The 22,491-nt window shown below is 59.1% G+C and overlaps 1 protein-coding gene across 1 annotated transcript in view; it reads right to left on the reverse strand.

The window, feature by feature from the left end:
• Positions 1-7,130: 7,130 nt before the first annotated feature.
• The window catches only part of GALNT9 (polypeptide N-acetylgalactosaminyltransferase 9), a 94,023-nt gene continuing 78,662 nt past the window's right edge, over positions 7,131-22,491 (reverse strand). Inside the window, exons 7-11 of the mRNA XM_007462798.1 lie at positions 16,534-16,719; positions 14,351-14,488; positions 12,261-12,356; positions 8,274-8,441; positions 7,131-7,281 (exon numbers count right to left, since the gene is read on the reverse strand). Coding sequence (XP_007462860.1) covers positions 7,135-7,281; positions 8,274-8,441; positions 12,261-12,356; positions 14,351-14,488; positions 16,534-16,719 — 735 coding nt within the window. The 3' untranslated portion in view covers positions 7,131-7,134. The remainder of the gene's footprint in view (positions 7,282-8,273; positions 8,442-12,260; positions 12,357-14,350; positions 14,489-16,533; positions 16,720-22,491) is intronic.

The raw sequence follows: 22,491 nt of genomic DNA on the forward strand, positions 1-22,491 counted from the left end.
TTGCTCCTGCTGTCGCTGTGCAGATACATTCATCTTCCTTTAAGCGACGCTGGTGGGAGACCCACAACGCGTTGCGGCTCAAAGCAGCAGCATTTTGAAGCAAAAGCAGGTATGACGGTCTGGGTCCAGGAAGGGGAGCATGCTCCCTTTTCCAAGCCTCAGGGATGCTTCAGGGTCCCCTCCCAAGCAAACGGCAAGGCTTCCGGATGCTGTGATGGGGATATGACAGGGGCAGCGTGTTGGTCACCCAGTAGGTGAGAGCCGTGGATCAGCTGGGAGCCACACGGTAAAGCCACTCTGACGGGGACTCTTTTGTTTCCTTTTGGAGGGCTTTGGTGACTCCAGAAAATAGCAGCTCTTTGGGCTTAAAATAGCAGAGATCCACAGACCAGCGGGGTTTCCCCCAAGGCCAGTACACAGTAGGGGCTAACTCAGTGCCTGCCAGCTGGCCACCAGCCATGCTCGGGACTGCAGGCTCATAAAATCTCAGCCCACATCTCAAGCGAGCTCCAGGCTCTCGTCATGAATAAAGTTCTTTGCACACCTTTGTTGAGAGAGTGCTCGTAATTCACCTCTCCGGGGAGGCCCTGGAGAGGCAGGGTTGGGACCCTCTCCCCGACTATGGGGGCCCTGCCATGGGGCTGGGGGCTCCTGGCATCTTTGCTTCCCCGGCGTTCACTCCCCAAGGCTCCCCACTCCCAGCCAGTGTGCTCAGAACACCCTCGTTGAATAAGCGAGCGAGTGAATAAATGAATGAATGGCCCAGGCAAGAGGTATTTCCTTCCAGTCACCATTGAAAGGGGGTCTCAGGACAGGCTCCGGGGGGCGGGGGCGTGTGGCTGGACCGACCACACAAGTTGCCCAGCTCCTCGTTCAAATATGATTAGGGACCTCAGGTAAGTATTAAATGCAGCTGGGGTCCTTCTGATCAGGGAGAGGGGCACTGTGGGGATGCCAGGTGGCACCGTGCTGACCCTTAGTGAGTGTGCCTGGGGGTGAGGTCTATCCCCGAGAGAATGCCCAGGAGGCTGAGAGCACAGCGATGGCCCCTCTGTGCCTGTGGTTGGACCAGGGACCCCAGGGACCCCAGGACGGGGTAGGTGCTGGGGGCCCCCTCATCCCCTTTCTTCTTCCAGGCCAGGCCCTCCCTCGGGGCTGCACAAGGGCTATTAATAATAATGACTCTCTTTGGCTGTACTCATGCCAGGAGCTCTGTGTGCTGTGCTTTTCTCCAAACGGTGATGGGCAGTGTTTTATAAAGCTCTTTTATTGTCTGGCAGTCATTTCAGTTTTCCTCTCATGCCATCTATGGGCACACAAGCTCTGCCTCTCCCCTGTGATGTGCTTTCTTCATTGGCCTCAGTATCTAAGCTGCCCTGCTGTGGGCTGAAATGTGTCCCCCCAGAAAACATGAAGCCCTAACCCCCAGGACCTCAGGCTGTGACCTTATCTGGAGATGAAATCTTTACCGAGGTGATTAAGTTAAAATGAGACCCTTAAGTTGTGGGCCCTGATCCAAGAGGACTGATGTCCTTATAAAAGGGGAAATTTGGACGCAGACACGCACACAGGGAGAACATCACGTGCAGCAGAGGGAGAGACGGGCTGATGCCGAGCAGTGTTGCCAGTGGACCGCCAGGACCTGGGGGAGGGGCAGGGGTAGGCCCCCTTGCACGGCCTCAGGGGGAGCCAGCCCTGCCGGCACCTTGATCTTGGATTTCCGACTGCAGAGCCGGGAGACATACGTGTCTGTTGCCGAAGGTGCCGACTTCGTGGCCCTTTGTCTGGCGGCCCCAGCAAACGGGTTCTCCTTCCCCAGGGCCTCCTTGTCTCCGAGGCCTCTACACTGGAGCCCTTCCTGGCTTCTCCCTGGCCACACTCACTCCTCGGTGGCCTCACCTAGTCTGATGTCTTGAAGCCTCCCCGATCCCAGCCCGGACCTCTCCCCCAGGCTCAGACCCCATCGGTGCCCTCGGTGAGCTGTCCGAGGGGCACCGGCCCCCATGCACCCGTGCCCTTCCCCCACCTTCCCCTTCCCCAGACCCCCGTCTGGGGTGACGGCAGCTCCGCCCGTCCTGAGCCCAGATGATCCGACTTGGAGGAGAGGCTGCTTCTGCTCTCACCCCCTCGTCCAGTCCTCACGGTCTCTGCCGCCGCAGACAGTGGCGCTGCCCCGCCCGACCCCTGATGACCCCACACCCCAGCTGGAGGCACTCCCCGAGGGTCTGCAAGGCCTACACGCTGCCCTGCTCTGACCGCCTCCACTCCTCTCCCCTCGCCTGCCCCAGCCCAGGGCACTTGCCCTCTGGTTGCTGCTGCCCCAGGGCATTTGCACAGGCTGTCCTCTCTGGTCTTTGCTCAAGCGGCACCTTCTCCGTGGGGTCTCCCCTGATGTCTCTTTAAGGATCTGCACACCAGCCTCTCCCTCTTCTGTGGTGCTTTGCTTTTCTCCTCAGCGCTTACCACCATCCAACACGCATTTTGCCTGCTGCTTATCACTGTCTGACCTGCTCTGTAAAGCGTGGAGTTGAGAACAGGAGCTCGCCACTGTCCTCACCGCCCGGATACATAAACGCAAATAATCTCAAATAGAGTAAATCACCAGGAAGTGGTGAGTTTTGAGTATTTATTACCTTTGCTTTTAATATAATTGAATTGTAAGTTCATGCAGTTTGTTTGCAGTAATAGCTCTGGTTCACAACTGGTGCACAAAATTCCTGAAAATTTCAAAACTGGCTCTTGCCAGCTGGAGTGGTCCAGCTTCAGGTGCTGCTGTGGGTGACAGAGCAAGCCTGATTTCATCATGGGTGCCTCTCAGCCCAGGCCCCACAAGAGGGGAGGGCGTCCTGGGCCCTCTGCAGGGCAGGGGGACCCTCTGGCCCGGCTTCAAACCCGCCCGAGTCAGGACTCCGGTCCAGCTGAGATGAGCTGTGGCCGCCACCTCCGGGCCTACGCTCAGACCCGCCTCCTGCCTCTATGGCCCTGTCCTGCAAAGCAGAGCGTTACGTGTCCCATGTTTCTTGTCCTTCAGCTCCAGGTGGCGTCAGCCAAAAGGATATGTTGGAAAATTGGAGGGTGGAGAGAAACCAGGGTGTTTCCCTCCCCATCTCTGGTTTTAGGGCTCTTTCTGGAAGCGCCGTGTCTCATCCATCCGTCCTTCTGGCTGTGGCTCCTGGCTCTAGTTATACCACCCCCTCCAGGTCCCTTCAGCCAATGGAAGATGAGTCCCTGGGATGCCTCAGCCCTTCCGTAACTTGCGTGATCAATCCCTGGTATCAAATTCCCTTTGTCTGACAGATGGGATGAAGGCTGGTACAATAGGGGTGGCCTCAGCCATGGGCCAGTGGTTAGAAAACAAGACAAAGAAGAAACATTGTCCCTAAGGTAACGGAAGTATGAACAGGAGGCCCAAATGGTTTAGGGGGCCGGGGTGGCTTCAGTACGTCCGTGGATGGCGTTAGCGGTTATTCTGAACCCAGGATTACAGAGGTGGGGGCCAATGAATGTGCATGTACCATGAATTAGAAAGCTCTGTGAACTTGGCCCCAGACAGAGGCACGCCTGGGGTGTGGGCAGGGGTCTCGACCAGCAGGGACGTCCCACCAGCCGTGGTCAAGTGTCGACCACAAAACTGCAGGGACCGCTCCCAGTGGCACCACCAAGTGGCTGCCCCACACAGAGCAGCATGGAAACCGTGGTCCACCTTCAACTCTCGTTCCAGCTGACGTTTGGGTGGGGACTCTTTGCATGGAGTTACCCGCAGGATTCTTGGGTGGTTCTTCTAGAAAAGGGCGATCCTCACGAGGGATACACCTGCTCATGAGGCAGGTAAGGACTGCAGGGAATAGACATAAGCGTGCTCCAGGGCCACGTTTAAGATGAAGGCCACTCGGGTCCGATAGACAGCTGCCTCCCACTAGGAGACCGTGGACGGCACTGGGCCGCGATGGGCTGACTGGCTTAGTCCCACTGCCCGTGGACCCAGTCAGCACCCCCTGCCTGGTCAACACCTTTGTCCTCACGTGTCCTGGTGCCAGGCAGGACCCTGACAGAACGAGCAGGGTTTCAAAACACGGGAACTCACCACCTCCTAAGGGGATGAGAGGTTTGTCAAGACATTGAGAAGCAATTTTTCCAGGTGTCAGGCTTTCATGGGATCCTGTGTGGGCTACAAACCAGCCGACTTTGATGCAAGTGTCAATCTGCCTAATGAATTGTAACACAAGTGAGGTTTAGAAGTTCGAGCCTGTGATATTTTCTATTTTAAACCACAGGCAATGCATTTTGCATGCTAATGGCCGCTACGTGTCGTAATTTCACTTAAGAAACTTTTGTATTCCTGCAGACCAGTCCTTGGCTAGAGACTGGCTTTTAAGGCTTCACTCATTGCCAGTTTTTTTGCCTCCATCATCGTCTTAAATTTGGGGGAAAATCTGGAATAGAGAGAGGGTTTGGGGGACTTGGGCTAGAGCTGGTAGTATTCTCTGCTGAGAATGGAGAAATTGGGACACTTCAGAGCTCTCCCAGCAGCAGGAAGCAAGGAATTGGAGGAATGGGGTCAGGATCCCCAAGGAAGGAGAAGCGGAAGAGGGTGCCCAGTGGGCAGGGCACTGGGGGAGGGGCACATGCCACTGGGCTTGGGATGGAGGACAGTGAAGTGTAGATTCATCACTTCACCCCAGGGCAAGGGGGCCATGGATGCATCACCAACATGCCCCCTCAGACTCCGAGGGAAGGCCAGAGCCCTCACTCCCCAGAGACCCAGAGTTCACTTCTGTAACGGAGCAGGACCCTGTGGGGCCTTCTTGGGACAGACCCCCTGCCCCCGCCATGTCCTCTGCCTGCCTCTTGTCTGCAGAAAAACTTTAGCCTCCTATGCCTTCCCCAAGTTTCAAAGAATAAATTTAATCAGAGAAGTGAGAACATGCAGAAAGAAAGGAAAACAGTCAAGCAAGACAAAATAACAATATTTTCACCATTAAACAAAGTCAAGGGTCTTTAGCTCCTCCTCGAGGGCTGTAGATACTATGCTGAGCCGTGTCCTTGAGCTGTTTTGCAGATACTGAGACCCCCACCAGGGGGAGGAAGTTAACTCTATGCTGAGCACAAGCACGGAGACCCCAGACCGGCTGGAACCTGAAGGTCAGTGGTGTCGACTCCCGATTACCTCGCCACCAGCCAATCAGAAGAATGTCCACGAGGTGATCACGCGCCTGGAAACCTCCCTCCCTCACCCTGTCTTTTCCTCTCCCTGAAAGCCCTCAGGGAGTGCGGGTCTTCTGAGCACTAACTACCTGGACTCCTTGCTCGCTCCCTGCAATAAACTCTGCCTTTCCCTTCACCACAAACTCACGTCAGTAGATGGGCTTTACTGTGGGCAGAGGCGACCGGACCCAAGTTTGGTTCAGTAACGCTTCTGTTTCTTTCATATCTTCCAGGAAAATTTTCCTCTCTTCTTTGGGGAAAATTCCCCCATGAGATATAAGATCCCTGGCACTACCAGAAGAGGGACTTTTCCTCTCCCAGAAGGAGGCTCTATGGGACTAATGACTGAGAGGCAGGGAGCAAGAGCGGGGAGCCCGGGACGTGTGGGGGATGGACTGGCTCCCCGTCTTCTGGAAGGATGGGCTGCCTGGCCACAGCAAAGTGAGAACAGGTAGGATCTTCAAGCCCCCCAGCTTGAAGCCCTGATGTCTGGAAACCCTGCCACCCTGCTTTCCAGGTTACTCTATACGAATGGGAAGAAACTTGGAAGTTACTGATGGTGCCCAAAATTTCTGTCCCTGGGAGACCACCAAAGGGGCCAGGAGACCCTGTGCATGGGGGTGTGGGGAGCTAGGTGGGTTGGCTTTCAGGAGCTTGGCATCCCATCTGCTGTTCATTTCCATGGCTGGGTGAGACAAGCCCTGGGGCCCCTCCCCGTTGCACAGCTGAGGCCTTCCACCATCGGACAGGAGGCAGGAGGAAGCAGCTAGGATTGGGAAGAGGCTAGCTTGGCACTGCACCTGATGGGCGAAGGGGACGGGCAGAACTTTTTGTCCTGCAAATTTTGTGTGTGTGTGTGGTATGCAGGCCTCTCACTGCTGTGGCCTCTCCCGTTGCGGAGCACAGGCTCCGGACGCGCAGGCTCAGCGGCCATGGCTCACGGGCCCAGCCGCTCCGCGGCACGTGGGATCCTCCCGGACCGGGGCACGAACCCGCGTCCCCTGTATCGGCAGGCGGACTCTCAACCACTGCGCCACCAGGGAAGCCCTGTCCTGCAATTTTAAGTGCAATCTTGAGAGGACCTCCTGGAGGCCCTGGGACAGCCCTGGTGGGGGTGTGCTGCTTATCAGCTCCAGCCCTGGAGTGTGAAAGTCGCTGTGGACAGTACATAAACCAAGGGGTGTGGCCGTGTGCCAATAAAACTTTATTTATAAAAATAGGCGCGGGGCCGCGGGTCATCGTTTGCTGACCCCTGCCTTAGAGCAACACAAGAGGTGCCTGGCCCCGGGTGAGCCGCTAGAACAGGGTCCCTCCCTGGACGGCCGACCAGCTCTGGCTCCTGTGGGCAAGACATCAGGTCTGTAAGGTTTAATCACTCTTTACTGGACTGAAGCAGTCACATCAGTCTCCTCGCACAAGCGCTGCCGGGGGGTTGTCTTTGAGGCCACTGCAGCTGCTGTCCCCATCCCCCCTCACCAGCCAGCGAGAGCCTAGCTCCGCTCGGTTTAGATGGAGGTGGTCACCGGGGCAGCCCCACCAAAGGGCGGAGAGGTCAGGAGCTTGGAGTTCACAGGGGGCTGTTGCTGCCTGGGGGATGGACGGGAGCTTCAGCACATGCAAGGAGGTGGCCACTGGCGGCTCGACAGGAATACCGTAGAAAAGGCACGTGATTTGGATCTGGAGTTGGCGGTCAGCTGATGCGCTCAGGCAGAGCCGCCAGCTGCGGGGGGTCCGCGCTCCTGGAGGGGGGGAGGCCCCCATGTCCCCATGACCCGCCGGCAGCTGAGAACATGTCCCCCGCCCCCGAGGGGGTGTGGGCACGGCCAGGGCCCTCTGGGTTCCAGTGGTGGGCTGAGTGGGAGGGGCCCCATGCCTGCCCCAGGTCCTTGGTGTCTGCGCTGGGGCGGGGGCACAGGGTGAGCCTGGGGGTCAGTGCCGCCCTGGCTTGATCCAGTTTCTGATGGTCCACTTCTGCCCCGAGCACCTCTGTACCACCAGCCGGAGCCCGAAGTTGGCGTCCTTGGACATCTCCACCTCCAGGCACCGGCCCGTGTCTCTGCTCACGATGGGACCGCCCTGCACGGGAAGGAGACCCAGTCAGCCCGGGGGTCCCATCACAAGAGCTTCCAAGGAGTGGGGGTGATACAAAGGCCAAGCGGGTCATTGCACTGCCACCTGAGACTCGGGGTCCTGACTCTCCCAGTCCCTCTGTCCCCCATCCCTCGGTCCCTCCTGACCCTCTGTTCCCCCATCTCTGTCCTCAGTGACCTCTGTCCCCCAATCCCTCTGTCCCCACTGACCCTCTGTCCCTCCTGACCCCCTATCCCCCATCCCTCTGTCCCCCAATCCCTCTGTCCTTCCGCCCCTGCCCCCATCAGCCATCTCCCTTCTCCTGGAGTCCCAGGAGTGATCAAGACAATGGACCCAGGGCCCCTGAGATGGGCGTCTCCCCCAGAATTGCCTCCCTGACCCCTGGCACGTCTGATGTGCCCATCGGTGCAGGCCCTCTGGTCCCCCAGACATCAAGGGCCCTGGCCCAAACCCAAGGACCCCCAAGCTCATGTCCTGTACGTCCTCTGTCTTTCTCCAGACAGGTCCCTCCCATGCACGCTGGCGCTCAGCGTCCTGGCCCCAAACACGGCCTCCCGGGGACCCGCTGCTCTTGTTGGGTCCACTTGAGACAGTGACAGCTCATCCCTGCAGCCTCTCCTGTAACCGGGAGCCCCCAGACAGGACCGGGCACACACCTGTCCCAGGGTCTCCTGCATGGGAGGAGTTGGGTCGATTTCAACAAATCTCTGGGGAGTCCAGTCTGGCCCCACTTGGCCAGCAGCTGGGGCGGGGCTTCCGGGACAGTCGGACCCCATCCCTTCTGCCTAAAGCCCCTCCCCAGGAGGCCAAAAGAGGCAGCCACAGGGCTGTGAACAGCCCGGACCTTCCCTGGCTGTGGCTGCTGGCAGGTCCCCTTACGTCCGTGAGGGGGTCACATGGGAGCAGCTGCAGCCCCCGCTGCCCTCGGCTTCCCCACAGGCTGGTCCAGCGGCCCGGGGTCCCAGCAGCCCGCTGACCTGGGTGAAGTCCCACAGCCGCTGTGCTGGCCGGGCCACGTCCTCACACTTCCTCAGGGCGGGTGTGCGGCCCCTGCCGTCATCCACCAGGCACTTGGAGTCGGGCAGGAAGGCGGTGGAGCCCAGGGGGCCCAGCTGCAGCAGGCCCTCGGCGCTGTACCGCACCAGCTGGGGAGAGGCGCGTAGCGGGCAGTGGGCTGGGGCTGGCCTCACAGGGACCTGCCTGAGGCCCTGGAGGGAGTAGGTGGGGCATCACGGGCCGGGCCAGCCCGGTCAGGGGCCAGGCTTGCTGGGGAGGGGCCGGGCCCCGAGGAGCCCCCTCGGCCCCAGAGCACTCGAGAGGCTGTGGGTAGGGAGCCCACGGGGGATGCCTTCCGGTGGCCCCACGGCCCCAGCCCCCTTTCTTCCACAAATTCCCCCAGCAGGATGCTCTTGGACTCCTTCCCCGGAGCTCTGCTCGGACCCCTCCCTCCATGGGGCCCAGAGCCTCGGCCTCAGACGAGGAGGACTTCACACGTGCCCCAGGCCGCCCGTCTGCCCTCGAACCGGAGGCCGCCCCAAGTTCATGGTTCCATGTTCATTTGCCAAACACCAGCTAAGTAACGCCTGTGCGCTCACAAGGAAACCAGTGCTCTAGATTCCTCCGCTCCCCGGCTGTGTGGCTTTGGGCGAGTCACGTCACCTCTCTGTGCCTCAGTTTCCTCATCTGTGAGTGGGAGATGATGACAGTGCCTGCCTGGCAGGGCCACCGTGAGGAACCTACAGGCGTGTGGAGCGCAGGCTGAGCACAGCTGGTGCCGGGGTCGGTCAAGTGCTTCTGTCCTCTCCTTTCTCACGTTCTCTCTCCCAGAAGAGTGGGTGTGCGCGCGCACACACACTCTGCTGTGTTTTCCAGTACAATCTGAAGGCACAGCACCTCTCCTGCATGTTCGTGCGGCCCTGCGACTCTGCCACCCCCGCTTAGCATGGGGCCCACGTTCTCTCCCGCGTCCTCCTGGGGGCAGCATGTGAACATCCTGGAATTGGTGCCACCAGACTCGGGGGCTGGGCGTAAACGCGCGTGACACCTCCCACGTCTCCTGGGACGACCGTCCTCGGCATCACCGCTCCAGGGTGAGGAGGCCTGAGCAGCAGGGGGGAGGCCGTGTGGGGAGGGGCCGAGGCCCCGGAGTGGCAGCTCACGGTGGCTCAGACGTGGCCTCACCAGCCTGCCGGGTAGCCTGGGCAGTGCCGTGCAGAGTGGGTCCTGCTGCAAATCTGTGAGTAAAATAAAGACTGTGGTCCTTGCGGGCCATTCTGCCTGGGGACAGGTGGTCACAGATATGCTCGTGTCCCTTCTCTGTAAACTTTCTGAAGCCACGGAGATTTGAATATGGGGTCCGCAGCCCCTGAAATGTCCAGCACAAGCTCCAAGCTGGAGCCCCTGCCACCTGTAGCTTCAGCATCGCAGGTAAGGACCTGGCGGAGCTCGGAAGCAGGAGCCTCAGTGCCGGGGAGCCAGCACGGCCTGTGCTCAGGGAGGTCTGTCCCAGACGCCGAGCGGGGCAGCGAGCCAGGCTAGGAAGGGCTTCGGTGACCACAGGTGTCGCCGCTGGCTTGTGGGGAAGCTGTGTACTTTTAGAGATGCGTTCTGAAATACTCCGAGGTGAAAGGACCTGACGCCTGCAACTTGCTTTAAAATGACTCAGAAAAAAACAAATGATGCAACTACGGCCCGATCTGAACAGCACTGCATCTGGATCAGGGGTGGAGAACCGTGTCTGTGAAGGGCAGGGAACAAGCATGTGTGCTTCATAGTTACTGCTGCACATTTTCCCCTTCTTTTCCCTCCATAAAGCTTTAAAAAGGTAAAAACTTTTCTTTGGCCGGCAGGCTGCTGTTTGTTGACCCCATGAGTGTGTGGTTGGTCATCTGAAGACTTTTCTACTTTTCTGGAAGTTTGAAAGTGGTCAGAATAAAACCTGACAGGTTAAAGGAAGGGCCTCCTAACGACCCCCAGGCTAAGTCGAGTCCAGCCCAGGAGGGGTCGCATGCCCACACGGACGTGGACGCGCCTGCCCCGTGTCCCTCTCACTCACACTGGTCAGGCCAGCGCAGAGGACAGAGGACAGAGGGCTGGGCCCCCTCGTGAGGGGTCCACGCACTGGTCTGTGTCTGCTCCTTGAAGACTGTTTACTAACCATCTGTACGTGTGCAGATTTTGGTCCGAGACTGGCTTTCTTTATGTTGTAGGCTGAACTGTTTCCCCCCAAAAGTCATGTTGAAGCCCTAACCCCCGGCACCTGTGAACGTGACCTTATTTGGAAACAGGATCATTACAGAAGTGCTCAAGGTAAGATGAGGTCGTACTGGGTTAGGGCGGCCCTAATCCAACATGACTGGTATCCTGATAAGCAGAGAAAACAGAGACACAAGGAGAAGGCAGGGTGAAGGCTCAGCCACAGGCCCGCACAGGCCACGCAATGACGGAGGCAGAGCCTGGAGGGATGCGGCCGCCAGACAAGAACTGTGGGACCGCCGGGGTGGGAAGGGTGGCCCTAGAGCCTCAGGAGGGAGCACAGCCCTGCCCATGCCGTGATTTCAGATTTCTGGTCTCCAGAGCTGAGAGAATAAACACCTGTCATTTAAACCGGTTCCCAGTTGGCCCCAGGACACTAACACAGCCGGGGATCGGGGTCTGGGGATGTGGCTTGTCCCCGTGAACACTTCAGAAGCCTCCACCGAGACCAAACCGACTGACGTCATTTGCAAAGGAGACGCCGCCACGGGCGTGTACGGCCTGGTGGGCACATGGGTCCCCCCGACCTCTCCGTGGGGCACGGTCCCGTGGGCAGGCCTCCCCGTCCACCTGCGTCCACATCCACCCCGGTTCCAGCAGCGAGGCCGCTTCTGCAGGCCGCCCCAGGGTCCACTCACAGCGGGGGGCTCCCCCAGGCGTGGCACGGCGTCCTTGGAACACCCACGCCTCACTCAGCCACGCGATTCACTGCCCCAGACGCCTCCGAGGCTGGCCCCGTGCTGCCTCGCTCCACAGCAGGGCTCGCTGGGAAATGACCACCGTCCACCCAGCCACCTGGAGTCGCAGAGGGAGCAGGGGGTGTCCGGCGACACCCCACAGACGCGGCCTCTCACCTCAGGTCTGTGCCGGCCAGAGGATTCCCCTCCTGCAGCCGAGGGCCCAGCAAACTGGATTCCTCCCGGGAGGCCACGTTTGCACCTCGATGGGTGATTCGGCTTCGCGCTCCTAAGGCAAGGCCACGTGCCAGCGGGGGTCCTGTGAAGAGGCTGCAGGGGTGCCAGGGGAGCACGTCTTCTCTGTCGTCACAGGCTTGGCACCTCGCGCCCGTGATGGACCCCCGCGCGGCTGTGTGGATGTGTCAGCTCCCGTGGATGTCCCAGAGCGGGAGCAGGCTCGGAGGGCTTCAAGGGGGCCGAGTGTCATTTCGGGGGTGAATTTAAATCGCACCCACTGAGAAGCAGCAGTGTCACCGCAAGCAGAAGGTGGGTCCACTTGGGATGGAAACATCAGGCTGGGCATCGGGGGCCAGCGCACCAGCACCACCACCTCTGAAAACACGCCTACCTGGGGTCTGGACACCGTGTGGCTGTTTTTAAAGCCCTCCAGGTGATGATTCTGAGCTGAGCATCGCTTGGTAGACATTCCGCTGATAAGAACTGGTGGCTACTGTCATACTTCCGGGGTTACGTCTACACTGTGGCTACCGTTTACCCTCATTTTCCACTTCAGTCCACACTGCAGCCCTGAGAAATAGGTACCATGATCATCCCCTCGATGGATGGGGAAACTGAGGCACAGGTGTCAGGTGATTCGCCCAAAGCAAAGCCGTTGCTCTTAATTTACCCAGGGCCTGAGCTCACAGCCTGCACGGCATCAGAATGCCCCGGCAGGCCTGCCTCTGCCCCCCGGGAGCCACCTCCACCTGTATTCGGGGGTGTGGCCCACAGGAACGTCACCGCCACCCCTACCTGGGAGGACATCCCATGGCAGGGGTACAGGATGGCACGGTCATCGTCTTCTGCCCCCTGGTCCAAGCAGTAGCCGCTGGCTTTGCTGTTTCTCACCTACGACCAGAAATCAAAGGAGAGGCCCCATCACAACGGTCCTAAAGGCAGAGGCAGGCTAGAGGGAGCTTTATCGACCTGTCCCCTGCCCAGGGCCTGTGGTCTCAGGAAGGGATGGCCCTCCTGGGATAAGAGGAGGGACAGGGGGAGGGGGGAGGAAGGGAAGGGGGAGGGGAGAGGAGGGGAAAGGGCGGAGGAGGGAGAGGACAGTGCCCTGGCCGGTGGGCTGGCTGCAGAGGGACTGGCTGGGCTCCTCGGAAGGGATGACCACGCCTGGCTCTGGGGGCGATGTGGACAGATGTGCCGTGCGTGCATGCGTGCGTGCACGTGCATGTGCGTGTAGACCCGGCCACCCTCCCCAGGTGAAGCTCGCCACAGAAGCGGTAGCCTTGGAAAACAGCGAGGAGGGCCTGGCTGGCTCCCGGGAACAGCCTCCCCACATTCACGCCTTTTGCCGCGTGACTGCAGCTCGTCCCCTCACCGGGGGTCGGGGGGCTACTCCCACAGCCCCCGAGTCTGGTCTGGCTTGGAGGCTTGCTCAGCCAATAGATGCAACGGAGATGGCTGTGTGCAGCTCTGAGCCTCAGGACACCTGCGGCTCCCACTCTGCCTTGAACCCTGACTCTACCCTGAGAACAAGCTGAGCTTCCCCCCGGGGCTGACAGACATGTCACCTGCGCCCCAGTGCCCTGTTGACAGCCAGCCACCCTCCAGGTGTGTGGGTGAGCCTGCCCCCAGAGACCTGATGTCAGACTGGCCGAGGTCATCTCAGCCTGCCCCAGGTCAGGGCTACCTGGATGACCCCTAGACTTGTGAGCAATCACGGAGGCTTACTGCTTGAACCCTCTGTGTTCTAGGGATGTTTGTTTGGCAGCACTAACTAACTGACACAGCACTCCCACCCCAAGAGGTAGCACAGGTTTGAACCTTGTCAGCTGGCAAAGTTCCTAACGTTACAGCTTCTGTGGGTGGGCGATGCATGAATTTGACTCATTGTGGTCAGGAGCACGCAGGGCAGCCTGGGAGGGGCTGGGAGGACAGTGGCCTCCCACCCACGCTGCTGATATGCATCCGTGGAGCTCCCTGTCATGTGGGAAACCTCTGTGTCCAGAGGAGTGGGAATCTGGCTTGGGGGTGTACCAGGAGCTCCAGGAACGGACAGGCCTCCTGGGATTATCCCCCGCCCCCTGGTATCACTTCTGCTTGGCCCACCTAAGTTCCTGCATTCCTTCGCCTTGGGGAGCCTGGGTCCCCGTGGAGGAGCTGAGGCCTGGGGTAGGGGGAGGCCTGTCCCCCAGCACAGGCCAGGACGAGTGGGCAGGAACGCAGTGCCCTCCCCCGGCTTTAAGGAGAGGTGTGCGTGGCCGTGCACCTGGGGGCCAGTGCAGACACGTGGGTCTTCCCACAGCTGGTGCCTGTACTGGTGTGAGTCTGTGTGTCCTTCTGTCGTGCACTCACATGCAGGTATTGTGGCACACAAACATGGCTGTGTGTGTGAATGCATCCATGTGCAGGCCTCTGCGCATATGTACTTATGTGTTCAGGTGTCATTTTGTCTCAGTAACAAGTATTTGTACCGTGCAGGGCAGGCAGCTTGGGCGGGGTCTGCATACACAGATGAAGATGTACAGGCAGCTATTTGTGTGTCTGTGAGCAAAACAGTGTGCAAATGTGCACTTCTGTGTCTGTGTGCACTTACACCCATATGCATGTTTGCAGGATCAATGCATGCGTATGAGGGCATGTATAAACACGTGTGCGACACAGATACGTATGCACACACGTGTCTCTGAATCTACTTTGTGTACCTTGGTATGCAGGCACGAGTGTGTGTCCCTGTGGCTCTTACACTGGTGTGTGCCACGTGCGCATGAGTGTGCCTGTGTGCTCTGCTGGCTGCTGTCCGTGAACGTGTGCCCGGGGACAGGCCAGGATGCCGGGAGGCGGGGCGCGGGTGCGGGGTGCAGGGTGCAGCCATCCCTCGGAGGCGGTACCTCTCCGTACGTGAGCGTGTCGTTGTAGGTCCTCATCTCCGGGTACACGTTGTCCAGGTACCACTTGAAGCTGTGGCACTTCAGCCTCTGGCGCAGGGCCAGCCGCTCGGACACATCCCCAAAGTCCACGCCGGGGTTCTGCGAAGCCGGAAGCGAGGCGGGACGGGCACTGCGGTGTGCAGAGCCCGCACCAGCCAGGCCTCTGCCCAGGGGGGTGGGGAGCCCCAGGACCTGCAGGCCCCCCATCACAGGAGCGTGCCCGCGCTCAGGGCTTCCTGGGCCCGAGCCTCGTCTGGGGGCCTTCTGCCCTCCCAGGCTCCTGGAAGGTCCAGGGCAGCGGGGCCAATGGGAAAGGCCTGGCATCCCCGGCCTGTTTGCAGCAGGACCAGCTGGAGAGCAGCCGGACTGGACAGACAGCCACCGGCGGTGTGTGTGGGCCAGGCTTGTAACACCCTGTACCCGCCCAAGCAAAGACCTGCCCTCAGCCAGTTCCCGGGAGGTGACTTCAAACATCCTGAGGATTGTTTACAGGGGCCAGGCCAGGTCGTCTGTGCTACAGGGTGATCTACGGGGGTCGCTGTGGGGTATCAACTTGACCTCTGCAGGGGCCAGAGACCAAGGCCGGGCACGTGGAGGTCAGCCACGTGCACGTGAGCCCCAGTAAATCCTGGATGCTGAGGCTCAGGTGAGCTTCCCGGGTTGGTGACACGCTGTACATATCGTCACACATTGCAGCTGGGAGAATTGAGCGCAATTTCTGACTCCCTAGGAGTCATATCCTTTCATCATAATGAACCACAGCCCCCACGTAACAGCTTTTCTGAGTTCTGAGGCCTTGTAGCCAAACACTGAACCTGAGGGTGGGCCTGGGGGCCCTGACACTCTGTGACAGCTTGGGGACGTGGGTGGGTTTGAGAAAGCCCCCTCCCCGAGCCCAGGTCCCCGAGGCTCTGATACCAGCTAAGGAAGGACCATGGGCCTTGTGTGAAGGGCAGACCCTGGGCTGGACGCGGGAGCAAATGACCTTGGGAGCTCTCCACCTACAAGGCGACATCACCCAGACAGGGGGCCGTGAATCCGACTCAGGAGGTTGCAGTGAAGATGTTTAAAATACCAGGACGTTTTGCACATAATGAAGATAATGTTTCTTAACTTTTTTGTTATATATACGAAGCTCTATCTGCTGACGGCTAGAAATCCATGCACACGTGTGCCTGTGTGTGTGTGTATCCTGATAAAAGATCAAGCTCCTTCTGTGGGTAGATGTAAAAAAAAAAGCTGTTTCCAGGATGTGACTACCCCAGAGACTCGAATCCTCCCGTGTCCAGGGGAGCAAAAGTGCGTGAGGCTGGTCCTGCAGCCAGTGGGGGTGAGCGGGACGGGCAGCTTGTCCTCAGCACTCCCATGCACACGCATATACATGCATGCACACAGTGCACACACACGTGTACGCCCAAGCCCCTTCTCCGGGCTGCCCCGCCCCCGAGGCCGTGGTTAGGACCCTGTGGTTCACACCCAGATCCTGCTTCCCACTGGCCACAGGCAGACCCCTTGAACAGACCCCTCCTGCCCCCACTCCCTGCAGGGCAGGCAGATCTGGCTGCAGACATCACACGTGGGAGAAGCCGCCATCCCCACAGCAGGAGGGCCCTGAGAGCCTCGTGACACGGTCCTGCGGAGGACCGAGTTACATTCCGGCTCTGCCTCTTTTCAGCCGCGCACCCTCGTGCGCCTCAGTTTGCCAATCTGCCGTGTGGAAGTGATGGGGTCATCATTACGGTCATCGTATCACCGTGGCCTCGTGCAGAACTGACGGGGAGAGGCTTCTGCATGGCGAGGGGTATGCTATGTGTCCCAGGAGGGGCTGTGTTCACCCTGGGGCAGCTCTCAGCGCAGCAGCGACTGCGACCCTGCAGTGCCACGTCTGCAGCCGCTCAGGGGCTCACACCATGGAGGGAAGGAGCTCTCGTGGCGGGAGGGAGGCGTGCCAACCAGCGTCACAGCTGCTGAAAACGGGCTCTGCTTGGTGAAGGTCATGACGTTCCTGAGACTCATCCTGGCTGAGCTGCCCAGGAGGCCCCACCTCGCGTGGCCGGGCTATGCCTTGGATGACCCCTGAGGCTGTCCCCGGGGGCAGGCCCCGCCCCCAGCCCTCCCCCTCACCACCCCGTCCACCAGCTTACGCTCATGGGGATGTTCCAGGCCATGTACACGTGGGACTTGAAGCTGTCCATCCACACCTCGGCCGCCCGCAGGGCGTTGCGCTTCGCGTAGTAGTCAATGTCGTTGTTGTAGGGCTTCCTGGTGCGCTCGATGTGGGCCACGCGGGAGCAGGGCAGAACCTCCATGCTGCCGCCGCACTGCCACACCTGTGGGGACCCGGGCCTGGATGGCGGGCCCGCCCCTCCCGGCAGCCACCGGGGCCAAGGGCACCCTCCTCCCTCCCCGCATCTCCTGTTTGCAGTCCCCGGGACAGGCCTTCCAGAGGGCAAGGAGGCCCGGCCGCCTGGGCCGTTCCAGCGGAAGACGCCAAAGAGAAGCCGTGGCCTTGGGTTAAGCCCACCAAGGCCCGGGGGCAAGGCTGCCCCCTCCTGGATTTCCCGCCGAATTGCAGTTCTCTTGCGCGTCCCACGATCTAAACAATGCAGGGATTTTGTTCTGACATCCTGACAACTCATTATTACCCCTTTCCTATGGCCCCTGCCACCACTCAGTGTTTACTCTGGGCCCAGAGCCTGGCCTGAGAGGGGTTACTTCCCACCAGCAGCTGTCCTCCCCCCGCAGCTGGAAGAACCAACCTACAGTCTAATTTTAAAAGAGCAGCTTGTGGGACTTCCCTGGTGGCGCAGTGGATAAGAATCCGCCTGCCAACGCAGGGGACACGGGTTCGAGCCCTGGTCCGGGAAGATCCCACATGCCGCGGAGCAACTAAGCCCGTGCACCACAACCACTAAGCCCTCGCGCCACAACTACTGAGCCTGTGCTCTAGAGCCCACGAGCCACAACTACTGAGCCTGTGTTCTAGAGTCTGTGCACCACAACTACTGAGCCCACGTGCCACAACTACCGAAGCCCGTGCGCCTAGAGCCCGTGCTCCGCAACAAGAGAAGCCACCGCAATGAGAAGCCGGCGCACCGCAATGAAGAGCAGCCCTCGCTCCTCCCTCCGCATCTCCTGTTTGCAGTCCCCGGGACAGGCCTTCCAGAGGGCAAGGAGGCCCGGCCGCCTGGGCCGTTCCAGCGGAAGACGCCAAAGAGAAGCCGTGGCCTTGGGTTAAGCCCACCAAGGCCCGGGGGCAAGGCTGCCCCCTCCTGGATTTCCCGCCGAATTGCAGTTCTCTTGCGCGTCCCACGATCTAAACAATGCAGGGATTTTGTTCTGACATCCTGACAACTCATTATTACCCCTTTCCTATGGCCCCTGCCACCACTCAGTGTTTACTCTGGGCCCAGAGCCTGGCCTGAGAGGGGTTACTTCCCACCAGCAGCTGTCCTCCCCCCGCAGCTGGAAGAACCAACCTACAGTCTAATTTTAAAAGAGCAGCTTGTGGGACTTCCCTGGTGGCGCAGTGGATAAGAATCCGCCTGCCAACGCAGGGGACACGGGTTCGAGCCCTGGTCCGGGAAGATCCCACATGCCGCGGAGCAACTAAGCCCGTGCACCACAACCACTAAGCCCTCGCGCCACAACTACTGAGCCTGTGCTCTAGAGCCCACGAGCCACAACTACTGAGCCTGTGTTCTAGAGTCTGTGCACCACAACTACTGAGCCCACGTGCCACAACTACCGAAGCCCGTGCGCCTAGAGCCCGTGCTCCGCAACAAGAGAAGCCACCGCAATGAGAAGCCGGCGCACCGCAATGAAGAGCAGCCCTCGCTCGCCACAACTAGAGAAAGCCTGCGTGCAGCAACGAAGACCCAATGCAGCCAAAAATAAATAAATTTATATATAAAAAAAAGAGCAGCTTGCTATGCAAACAGTGCTTCAAGCACCCCAGACACAGTCTCGGTCTAAAGGAAAAGTCTAAACAAACAGCTGTTTCTTCTGCAAATAAGCCTCCCCAGAGTCCCTATAGCTGCTAGAACCCTCACTTGTGATAGAAACGGTATCGTGCATCAGGATCTCCTTTCGTGCCTGCTTGCTTCTCCACTGCTTTACCTAACAAAACTTAGCCTCACCAGGCACGGGGTGTGTTAGTCTGTCCTATTCTACCCCATCTATGCAATCCTACCTGCGCCAGGCGGTGCCCAGATATTTGGTTCACACAGCTCTGGGTGTGTCCACGAGCATGTTTCCCGGTGAGATGAACACAAGCTGGTGGACTGAGTAAAGCAGATTGCCCTCCTCAGTGTGGGTGGGCCCCAACCAATCAGTTGAAGGCCTGAACAGAACAGAAAGGCTGAGGGAGGGACAGTTCACTCTCTTTGCCTGACGGTCATCGAGCTGGGCTGCTGGTCTTCTCCTGCCCTCAGACTTGGTCTGGAAACACACCCTCAGCTCTCCTGGGCCTCCAGCTTGCCAACTGCAGGTCTTGGACTTCTGAGCCTCCATAACTGTGTGGGCCAATTCCTTATCATCTCTGGAGAACCCAGACTAATGTCCTACCCTATCTTATCCCACTCTACCCCATCCCACTGAAAAAATGCTGGTGCAGCCCACCAGGTCGACTTCACCATGAACAACTCAGTCTGATCAACTTGGCCCAAGCTCTCTTCGGTCAGATTCTTACCCCAAGCCTCTTCTAATTCAGACACTTTGGAGGTGCCAGGCATGTGCTAAGCACCTTACTCGCCTCATCTCACTCAACCCACCACGTCCCAGAAAGGACGGGTACCACAGGCAATGTTCTCCTCACTGTACAGAAGAAGATACCAAGGGTCAGAGAGGTTAAGTCAGTCACACGAGCTCACGGGACCTGACCAGGCCTGACTGATCCCACAGCCTCTTAATGTCAATGCTGTGCTGGTCACACCTCCCCCACACGGCCACTGTCTTCTGGAAACTGTTGTATTTTATAGTTGAAATATAACATCAGTTCACAAACATTTGTCCATGCAGCCACACTTGAAAGTTGTCATTTCTTTTCTTTTTTTTTTTTTGCAGTGCGTGGGCCTCTCACTGTTGTGGCCTCTCCCGTTGCAGAGCACAGGCTCCGGACACGCAGGCTCAGCGGCCATGGCTCATGGGCCCAGCCGCTCAGCGGCATGTGGGATCTTCCCGGTCCTGGTCACGAACCTGTGTCCCCTGCATTGGCAGGCAGACTCTCAACCACTGTGCCACCAGGAAAGCCCTCTTTTTTTTTTTTTTTAATAATTTTTATTGAAATATAGTTGATTTACAATGTTGTGGGATTTGTTTTTCGTTTTGGCTGCATTGGGTCTTTGTTGCTGCGCGAGGGCTTTCTCTAGTTGCGGCGAGTGGGGGCTACTCTTCGTTGCGGTGTGTGGGCTTCTCATTGTGGTGGCTTCTCTTGCTGCAGAGCATGGGCTCTAGGCCCACGGGCCTCAGTAGTTGTGGCACGCACGCTCATTAGTTGTGGCTCGCGGGCTCTAGAGCGCAGGCTCCGTAGTTGTGGCGCACGGGCTTAGTTGCTCTGCGGTGGAAGGGGTCTTCCTGGACCAGGGATCAAACCCGTGCCCCCTGCATTAGCAGGCGGAATCTTAACCACTGCACCACCAGGGAAGTCCGAAAGTTGTCATTTCTTATCGCAGAGAGGATGGGCCTTAATTCACTTCCCTATTGCCCCAGTTATTAGACATTTAGAGTTTCCTCCTGTAGTTTCTTCACTATTAAAATCAAGGCTGTACTCCACATTAGAAACACTTCCTTGGGCTAAATCGTCACGGTAAGTTGGCAGGCACGAGTACTTTAAGCTAAAGTCTTGCTGACAAATACAACTGGGTGTTTCTCAGTCTTGGGCATGGATTTCACTCCGTGGGTCCCCCTGGCCTCTTGTCTAGGTTTCTTCAGCCTAAACGTTCTGCCTTACGCCCAGTTTAAGTGGCGCCGGCTTCATCAAGGCCCATTCCTCCCGCACAGCGACTGCACAGAGTGGCCTTGATGCCTCGGGGCTCCAGCCTGAATTTCCAGAACCCACTTTGGGGCCCATGAGGAGAGGGGCTTGAGAAGCGGGGCTGGCTTCACGGGAGGCATGGAAGGCAGAGCCTGCTAGAGCTCACACCAACTAGAGGCCGCCCTCGTTTCCTGGGGCTGCGTAACGGGGACCACAGACCAGGTGTAAGCAACAGACACATTCTCTCACAGCCCTTGAGGCCCCGCTCCCTCTGAGGCTCCAGGGGAGGGTCCCACCTCCCTCTCCCAGCTTCTGGTGGCCCCAGGTGCCCTTGGCTTGTGGCCCCATCCCTCCCGTCATGCGGCCTCCCCCGCTGTGGGTCTGTGTCTCAGGTTCCCCTCTCCTCTCTCGGGTAAGGACAGCAGCCATCAGATTTAGGGCCCACCCTAATTCCAGGAGGATCTCATCTTGAGACCCCTCACAGCTTCCAGGCAGAGGTCTCTGGGGCTGCCATTCAGCCACCACAGACGCCAAGCCCCCGTCTCGGGGAAGAGCACGGCCCAGCCCTGCCTGCTCCCTCGGCCCTACTCTCTGTCCCCGGAAAGCAGAGGGGAAGACAGGAAAATCTCGCGGCGGGTGACGGGCGGCCCCTCCTGACACCACCCACGGCTGAGATAAGAAATCACTTGAGCGAGGGAGGGAGGGGAGGCTGCCCGCTCCTCGTGGCTCACTGAGCACGTGCCCAGCACGCTCTCCCCTGGCCTGGCTCATGGCCACTCGGGACCACTGCTTGGCACCCTGCAGGCTCAGCAGGCAGCATCCTCGGCCTCCGCCCGATGGTGAGAACCGCGCATGCTCTGTATCAGAGACGCGGCGGATGTTTACGCCCAGGTCCCGAGCTGCAGACTCGGTCTTGCTTCCACGTGGCTTTGCTTCCACGTGGCTGGAGGTGGGGCCGCAGGGGGAGGGCTGAGGGCGCTGCTCAACTCCCACCACTTCCGCTCACACACCTCGGTCAAAACCCCAGCACGTGGCCCAGCTGCCCAGGGGGCTGGGAGCGCAGGTGGTCACCTGGTGAGCCGGGAACCTTCCAGGAGGCCAAACACTGAAACAAACAGAGGAAGCTCTGCACACCCGCAGGCCAAGCGCCTGGTCCCCCTGCCCATCCTCTGTGGCCACCGTCACTGCACGTTTCCTGAGGGGCCTCCCTGCTGTCGGTGCCTGCCTAGTCCCCTGCTCGTCTCAGAGCCCACCCCACACCCTGCCCAGGGCCCCTGGGCTGGCTGCTCCCTCTGGCAGGAACGCCCTCCCCGATCTCTGCCTGCCTGGCTGCCTCTCCACCTTCAACTGTGCTCACCTGTCACCTCCTCCGTGATTCCCTCCTTACCACCCCATTTAAAGCGCAGCCCCTCAAGCCTCATTCCCCGGCCAGCCCTGTCTACCTCTGTGGCTTTTGTGTCTTTCTAACATGTGACACCATTTACCTGCTGATTCCATGTTGTCTGTCTGCCCCACTAAAATGTAAGCCTCGGTCAGTGGGGTTTTCCATTGCTACATTCCCAGCTGACAAAGCTGGACCAAGTGGTAGCAGTGGGATGACGATAAAGCCCAACAATGCCATGTGGGGGCGGGCAGGGGATTAACCTCGACCTCGCCCTCGTTGCAGATGAAAATAAGAACTGAGGCTCAGAGACGTTAAGAAACACATCCAGGGTCACACAGCTGGTTCGTGGTGGGACAGGGATTCAGAACCTTTGCACGAAGACCCTGAAGTTGCTGTGAAAGGTGTCACGGGGACGATTCACACGATCTAAGTGTTCCTGTCACACCCACCCTGTGTCTCAACCACTAATTATCTCAATCGACTTGGTTAATTGCCACCCAAACAGAAACAGCAAACACAAGGCAGAGGACCAGGTGTCAGGCCTTCAGGCAGCTGCTTGGAGGGAGGGCAAAGGGCACGGGGGGCGGTGGGGAGCCCACCCGGCCCAGAGGGAGCCCCGCCCCTCAGCCAGCAGATCTCAGCTCCTGGAGCCTTGGTGCTGGTTTCTGAGGCTGGGATTCCAGAGCAGCAGCCTTTATACATAAGCCCTTCTTACAAAGTCTGGAAATAATGGTCCATCAGCAG

The sequence above is a fragment of the Lipotes vexillifer genome, unplaced genomic scaffold (genome assembly GCF_000442215.2).
Source record: "Lipotes vexillifer unplaced genomic scaffold, Lipotes_vexillifer_v1.1 scaffold1545, whole genome shotgun sequence".
Lineage (NCBI taxonomy): Eukaryota > Metazoa > Chordata > Mammalia > Artiodactyla > Lipotidae > Lipotes > Lipotes vexillifer.